Source organism: Antrostomus carolinensis, unplaced genomic scaffold (assembly GCF_000700745.2).
Source record: "Antrostomus carolinensis isolate BGI_N321 unplaced genomic scaffold, ASM70074v2 scaffold7693, whole genome shotgun sequence".
NCBI lineage: Eukaryota > Metazoa > Chordata > Aves > Caprimulgiformes > Caprimulgidae > Antrostomus > Antrostomus carolinensis.
Window position 1 is genome coordinate 1 of NW_010303074.1, and position 7,705 is coordinate 7,705.

Below are 7,705 nucleotides of genomic sequence, written 5' to 3' on the forward strand. Positions count from 1 at the left end.
CCTCAGCGGAGGGAGCCTGGCTGCGGTACTGAGAGGCCCGAGGAGCAGTGGCGGAGCCCGTGGGCTTCTCTGGAGGGGCCCCGGGGACCGCTGCCCTGCCCGGAGAGTGACTGCAGCCTTCGTTGGTTCAATGGACCAAGGAATAAGGCCTGATGAGGTGGTGGGCCAGTGGCCCACTGGTGTCACACGTAGCACTGCTTTTGTGGGGTGATTTAGTCATAAATGGCTTAAAGTCATGAAAGATGGCTTGCCCTGGCAGCATTGCCTGTGTTGTGCTGTTTCTGGATTTCTAGACCCCTGGTTCAGTCACTTTAATGGTCTTTGGTACTGCACTGAACTTGATTGCACATACACTACTTTTGTTGCTATCCACAATTACAGTCAAGGAAAGATGAGCATTCTACATGTGATGTGTTTTATTTTTTTTCTTTTAAAGTCAATTAACTTTTTTTTGAGGTTTCAGTGTTGACTTTCCAGTTGACTTTGGCAGCTCTTTGAAAAAGAAGGCTCTGGAATAGCATTTAAGTAACTGGAGAGGAGAGCAGAAGGTTAACAGCATAATAATATGCTGGCCTTGAAGTTGAATTAGCCCATAGTGAGAGCTGTGGAACTTTGATAAATTATTTGAAAAGCGTAGTGGTTTTGCTTTATGTAGAATGTTATGCTTTTAACTCAAGCAAGAGTTATGGAGCCTAAAAGCATTGGTGCTGTTCTTGACAATGAACTGTTAGCATTGTTCCAAGTCTTGAAGCAATCTAATGTTCAAATATAGTGAAACAAAGGTCACGTAGCAAGCACTCATTCTGCCTGTCCAGTGCCAGGTAAGGGTTACTGAAAAGCAGAGAGGGCAAGTCATATATGTTCAAACCTCACATAGTGTTGCTTTACTGCATGTGAAGGAGGCCAGCAAATACTTGTGTACTGTCACAGTAGAGTGTAAATGCTGGATTTTATCTTGCTCTGCAACTGACGACGGTCGCATTCAGTTGCAGGAGGCGGTCGCCTGTTAGACAGGGTTCGCAAGTGGTACTACAACGCAGCTGGATTCAACAAACTCGGTAAGTGCTTCATTGAGTTTTGGAATCTCTGCAAACGTAACCATCCTCAAACTAGTTATGGTTCATAACTGATGTATGTATGTGCAGTTGTCTTTTTGGTTAAAATTAGCTACTGCTTTTGTGGGGGAAAAGCTAGCAATAGTTTCAGGCGTCATGATTTCTTCCTAGTAATGAACTTTTCTGTTGTTTCTGTGTTTGCCTTTGTTTTCAGTGAAATAACTTACAAAAGCTAATGTTAAGCTGAAGCAGTTGAAAACACTTTCACAAAGGAGTCCTGGAAGCTTTATTATTTCTCGTTTCCCACCAAGTCACTTGCACTGGCCAGTAACTTCTAACCCAAAGGCTGCCCATGAAGCTGGAGAGGTTCCCACTGATAGCAGTCTGCGATACTTACGCAAAGTATCCCAAGTGCAAAAAAGGATTTAGTTAGTTCTGCCCTTTATATCACCATAACTTGGTGTTTCTCTGGCCTGTGCAGTGGTGAAGTAGGTGTAAAAATAGTATTTCCTTAAGTAGAGGAGATTGCCCTTGATGGTATTGTCTTCAATTTGTTCAGAGTTGTTACCAAGTTTGTTTTAACTATTTAGATGACAGAACTGTTCTCGAATGACGAGAGAATCTGAGTGTTCAGAGGCTGTAATTTATTGCTGACTGCAATATGAACGAATCATTTAAAGGAAGTTAACATACCTGCCCTAGGGAAGTTAGAGAAGAAAATTGCAAGACAACTGTACAGGAACAAGCTTAGGTCTTTCCTCTAGAGATGCAGTGTTTAGCCCCTCTTTTTATAGCTGTCTACTGAAATTCTTAAAGGCATTAATACTTTTTCCTGCTTTTCTGGGTATGTGACTGAAAACTGAGGAGAAACACTAAATTTAATCTGTTGATTAAGCTAGCAGCCATTTTCCTTGTGCCTTTGACATAAGTTACAAACTTGAATTCAAGTTTGTATGTGGCTCAAAAGAAATTTCTGTTTTATTGGGAGACTGTTGCCAACTCAGTCGGGTGAGGTCAAAACCTTTAACCACAAGGCAGTGGGTGTACTCTGGTAATCTGCAGCAGTCGTGGAATGCTACAGAACCAGCGCTTCGCCCTATGCTGTTAATACTGAAACTTAAAGCAGAGTTGGTTGAATTTCAGGAATCCTTTGTTCCACAAACACTGTGAGGATGTTCTTGGCTTTGAGAAGAGTAGTTACTTCTCCCTGATTTAACTACTGATTTGGGATGGTGTTGGAGGGAACCAGCTCGTGCACAAACACCTAGCTTCAGGTTTATATAGCTTAATATAGTCAGTGGAGGTCTAGTCATTATGCACAGTGGAGTTTGGAGAATAATTCTTCAGTACTGAAGAAGTCACCTTTGTGGTTGACGGACTCTAATGGATTCAGAGCTCTTAAACTCTTTAACTAGACAGTCATCTTAAATACCGATACAAAACTAGATGAGCATGAGCCCACCCCTCAGATCCAGAGTAGTTATTGTTCTCTCTCTATATATATATACACTGCTATGAAACACATTGAATTAAATACCCATTTTTCCTTGTAAAAACAAGTAAATAGAGTATGTGAAACCCGGTGTTTAGAGTTTGTTCTCTGTGAGCAATTAGTGAGTTCTCTTCTCCTGGATTGGTTTGGTTTTTCTTCATAATTTTGCACTGGAATTATTTTGCCCATGTTACGTAGAAACACCTGTGTTAATTCTAAATCTTACTTTAAAACATGATATTGTAAAATCTTCTTGGTACAGGATTAATGCGAGATGATACTTTGTATGAAGATGATGATGTAAAAGAAGCACTGAAGAGGCTTCCAGAACATCTTTACAATGAAAGAATATTTCGCATAAAGCGAGCTTTAGACTTAAGCCTGAAACATCAGATCCTTCCAAAAGACCAGTGGGTGAAATATGAAGAGGTATGTGTACAGAATGTTTCCAAGGTAGAGGTCTTAAATGGTACCACTGAGTGGTCTTGGTAGTTTTCAGTCTCTGAAGAGATACAAGCTTACATGTTCTATAATGACTAAATGAGTGTGTATCTCATAGGATGCCTCTGGAAAACACAGCTTTTGGTCACTGTTTAAAAATCTGTTTTTCAGTGGAAATTGGAAAATTTTGTTTGAGATGATGAAAGCTTAAACTACAGCTCAGCTCAGAGCCATAGCACATTGTTTGTATTCAGACAAAATATGTCTTCTAAGCTGTCAGATGAAGGAATACGCTCTAACTAGCTTGGAAATTCTTATAAATGGTCTCTTGATTTTCTGATTAATTTCTTAATTTTGTAGAAAATCTCAAATCGACACTTTCATTCGTGAAGATGCTAAAGAAGAATAATTGAAAGGGAAATCTTGTTGTCTTGTAATTTGAAAAAAAGATTAAACTTTCTTTTTTTTTTAGTGGATTGATTCACAGACTTTGCTTTACTGTGCATCTCTGCTTTCTCCAGATTGCCAGGCAGAGAGGAATCTTACCACTGAACTTTTGCCTACAGGATAGTATAAGGGTATTATCTTTCCCTGTCGAAACAGAGGCTGTTTCTTTTGGTGTTATTGATCATATTTAGGTAACTGCTGCATTGAATAACTGGTTGTGTAATTTCTTCAGCAGCAGTTTGGTTTATAAGTGTTAAACACAGTTAAGGTGTTACATCAAATCCAAGTTTACAGTGCTGTTTAGAAGTTAAGTTCAAAATTAGCTTCTCCAGAGTATTATAGTTGGACTTTGAGCTAATTAAAATGGATCTTGTGTATTTAGGTATCTGCCAAAAGGACATTGTTTCTAAAGGTATAGCTGGAAGCATCTCTTTGCTTGTTACTGTTGGCAGAGCATTAGGAATTAGTGGTTGCTGCAGTAAAGAACTTGTCATTGTATCTGCCAGGTCTGCAAAGTTTACCTTTTCAGAGTAAGTAATGTTTGATTTCATTTTTTTTTTTCTTGTTAGGTTGGGTTTTAGTCAAATCTGAGGAGAAATGAGAAGTAATCTGTAGCAATGGCTTGGAGATGCTTCTGGACCTTCCTATAAGTTTAAATGTATTCTCTTCTTTTTCAGGATAAGCATTATCTTGAACCATACCTAAAAGAAGTAATCCGTGAAAGACTTGAAAGAGAAGCATGGAACAAGAAATAACTATTGAACTACTTCATGCAAATATCTACATATTTCTGATATTTTTAAACATTTGGTTGTAGAAGTCCACAGGGAGGCAAATGTGAGGCTGAGGAGTACTGTTTCAGCTTGTTCATTGACTCTGTTCATCCAACTAAAATAAACATGTCAAAGTATAAAATCTACTTGGAAGAGTTCTTTATAAATGTTAACAAGCTAATGTTCAGATCTTTCCTATGAGCATATACATTACATATTAGCTTAGTGGTATGCAGTCTTCATTCCAGCTTTTTGATTCTCACCCTTTTCATAGTGCAGCTGTTTTTTGCAGTTGTAGGGTTAGGTAAGAAACGTGCAAGGCTGTTGGTACTTGTTGCTCTGTTCAATTAAAAGAGAGAGTGCTCATTTCCTTCATCACTTCTCCCTGTAGACAACAATACTGGACCAGTGCTTGATGTTACGATGGCATCACGAGACAGCAGAATGTAATATTCTGTGCATCTAAGCACATATGTATTATAATAATGGAAAATATAGCTGATTTCTCAATCACAGAATCAGGAAATGTTGTGCTAGTTTTTTATATATTGCTAATCCTTAAAAGACTGGTTTCGTATAAACCACAATGACTTTTTCGCTTCAGCTTCTTGAGACTTTTTATCCTTTTAAAAAAGGGTAAAAGTGGTAAGCTGGTGTGCCTTCAGCAGCATAAGTCACTTCCTTTTTTTTTTTTCATGGCCTGGAGCATGCTGTTGTTTACAGTGATTGGTATCAAGTATTTTAAACTATCAGGCTTAATCACATTAGAGATACACGTGGAAATCAGGCTGTGCTTAAAAACAGAAGGAATTCAGTTGTATCCAGAAAATACCATCCATTGCTGGCTGAAGACCTTGAGTTTGGTGGTCCATGGTTTAATGGTAGTGTTAATCAGACAGATTTTGGTATTACACCTGCATTTCAAAGCCTATCGCATAGCCCTCTGAAGTACATAATCTTGTGTGATAGTACCAAGGCTTGTTTTTTCCTTCTGGTTATGGATCCTTGTCTGCCAAAAGCAAGAATCCATTGACCAAAAGCTAGAGCAGTTTAGAAAAAAAGAAAGTTACATAAATAAGGAGCAAACCATGTCTGTAGTTTTTAATTGGTGTGACCAGATAAATACAATAGTGGATTAGAAGTTAGAATGGAAACTGTCTTTTAACGCTTTGCTCATCACTCTTACTAACCTTCATTTGCTTGCTTCAGTTTACATCTGTAGGATGGCGACAGTGATACCTGGGCAAAATACTTATTTCAGAAATTGACAGCCTAATGTGATAAAACACAATGCTGTAAAAATACCTACATCACCAATATTCCTTAGAAGTCTGTGGGGAAATTGTATTAAGAATGCAAGGTTTCTTTCATTTCCTATAGTAAAACCTTATATGATTGAAGCATACATTATTTGATGGATTTTTGAGAACTTTCTAATTTTTATTCCAAGAGACAAATAGGTCCTGAAGTTTCACACTCTAATTATGGAATTATTAGGCTATTTTAATTTGTCTAATGGAATTAGAATTATTTCATTATCTGCTATAATAATATTAGAAGACAATTATCTAATGGAAGTAGGTTGAAAGGCAGAGTTGGTCAAAATTCTACAAAAGCTAGGATTTTGTAGAAAGACAATGTCTTGTTTCTTTGACCATTAGTTTGAATTAAGATTGATGTGGTTAAAAAGTATCTCAAAAATTACTTGCTTTAGTGAATAGGGTTTTGCTGTCATCAAACACTTAAAAATAGTCTGACCTTTGAGTCGAGTGCAAAGCAGCTGTGCTCCAGTTGGCCTAACACAGCTGCAATCACTGACATCTCTACACTGAAATTTAACATTTTTAGAGTCCGAAGTGAACAACACAAGTTAACAAAGTGATTTTTATAGCAGTTAAAGGCAAGGAGAGAAAAGGAAGCCATGTTAGGACCTTGGCTGTTCACCGAGGTTGAGGTTGTTTGACAGCTTTCATTTAGATGTGTTTTCAGATCCTTCTGACTTGGATTGATCATTTTTCACTTTAAGTTGCCATAATGTACAGTAGTCTCCTGTTGAAGTATTTTGAAAAAGCTCGGTGAATACTATTTAGTTGTATCTTAGATTAGTAAGGAAAATGTGTTTGTCATTTTTTTGGCGGAGATGGATGCGTATTCTTTGAGACATTTAGAAGAATCTAAAAATAGTGAGGAACAGGGAGGAAGGAGGTGGGTGTGAGAGAGGGCTATCTGGTGCCTGGGAACAGGAGCTGTAGCAGCTTTGTGTTAGAGACTCTAAACTCTTACCTAGAATATGTGATGTGAGGTTTGGATGCTTGTGCTACGGGCTAATAGATGAGTAACTTGGAAGACATTTCCTATTTCACCCTCTGGTGTTCCCCTCTGTGCACACTGAGCTACCACCATTAATCTGTAGCCAGAAGAAACAGGAGTTCTCTCGTATGAAAGATCTGAATCCTGCTGGTGACAAGTTGGAGGGTCAGTGTGATTCCCATTTTTTAATCCTTACGTTTATCCTTAAAAATTCTGGGATGGGAAGCAATGGACTCACAAAAATCAGGAATTTTTAGATCTGTAATTTCCTTGTAATGTTTCCATCCCACCTGGGCAGCTCTCTGTGGGATCCTGCCATATTCCCTGTGCAGGCTACGTGCTGTTCTGTGAATGATCCAGGATTGTGCAGCCATGAGATTGTTATCTGCAAAATTGCCTCACTTCAAAGAAAAGCTCAGTAACAGTAAAGGGGGTCACATTGCCAGAGGTGAAACGATAGTCTGAGGGTGAAGGAAAGAGTATTTTGGTTTGGAGAACTGGGTTTTCTTTCTGCTGCCATCACAAGGTTATTCTGAAACACTGAGCAAGACACTTAGTTCACAGTAACTCACCAAGTCTTTTGCTAAATGCTTTATATATGGTGCTTGGGGCTACATCTGCAGAAGTGCAGAGTAATTGCATCTCTGTCTAGGTTCAGTAGAGCTGTTCTGTAAATATTAAGTGAATGTGTCAGTATTCAGCCATATACACAATGGATACTACCAATGGTGCTACCAGGAGCAAATTCACAGGGGTTTTCCACAGATTTCAAAAAGATTTCACAATCTTTTTTCCTCTGATGTTAAGTGTAGAAATTCTTACCCAGAAGCTGATCCCTTTGTGGCCCGTACGGAGTGCAGAAGGCAAAGTTGAGCCCTGTACTGAAGAGAACTGAAAAGAATTTCTGAGCAAGAGAGGAGTTCCTACTGGGAAAAAAGCAAACCTGCCATCTAAGGTCATATCACAGTGCACAAGGCAACGGTGCATCTTGCATTTCCTAACTTGACTTTGAAATCTTTATCAGTGTAATTTTTTTCTATAAATTCTGTACAGATTCCATAAATTACTGAGGTGTTTTTGCAGTTTGAGTTCACAACATCTTTGGCACATCTGAATTATGCGTGTCAAATTAACAGCGAGTCTGAGTTTATATTGTTAATCTTGCAGCTTGATGACAGTTCTAGCTT

The 7,705-nt window shown here is 38.5% G+C and overlaps 1 protein-coding gene across 1 annotated transcript; it reads left to right on the forward strand.

Moving 5' to 3' along the window:
• Positions 1–987: 987 nt before the first annotated feature.
• Positions 988–4,350, forward strand: UQCRB (ubiquinol-cytochrome c reductase binding protein). The gene is made up of 3 exons (XM_010163966.1): positions 988–1,058; positions 2,810–2,976; positions 4,113–4,350. The coding sequence occupies exons 2-3, from the start codon at positions 2,815–2,817 to the stop codon at positions 4,188–4,190; spliced, it is 240 nt and encodes a 79-aa protein (XP_010162268.1). The 5' UTR covers positions 988–1,058; positions 2,810–2,814; the 3' UTR covers positions 4,191–4,350.
• The last annotated feature ends 3,355 nt before the right edge of the window (positions 4,351–7,705 follow it).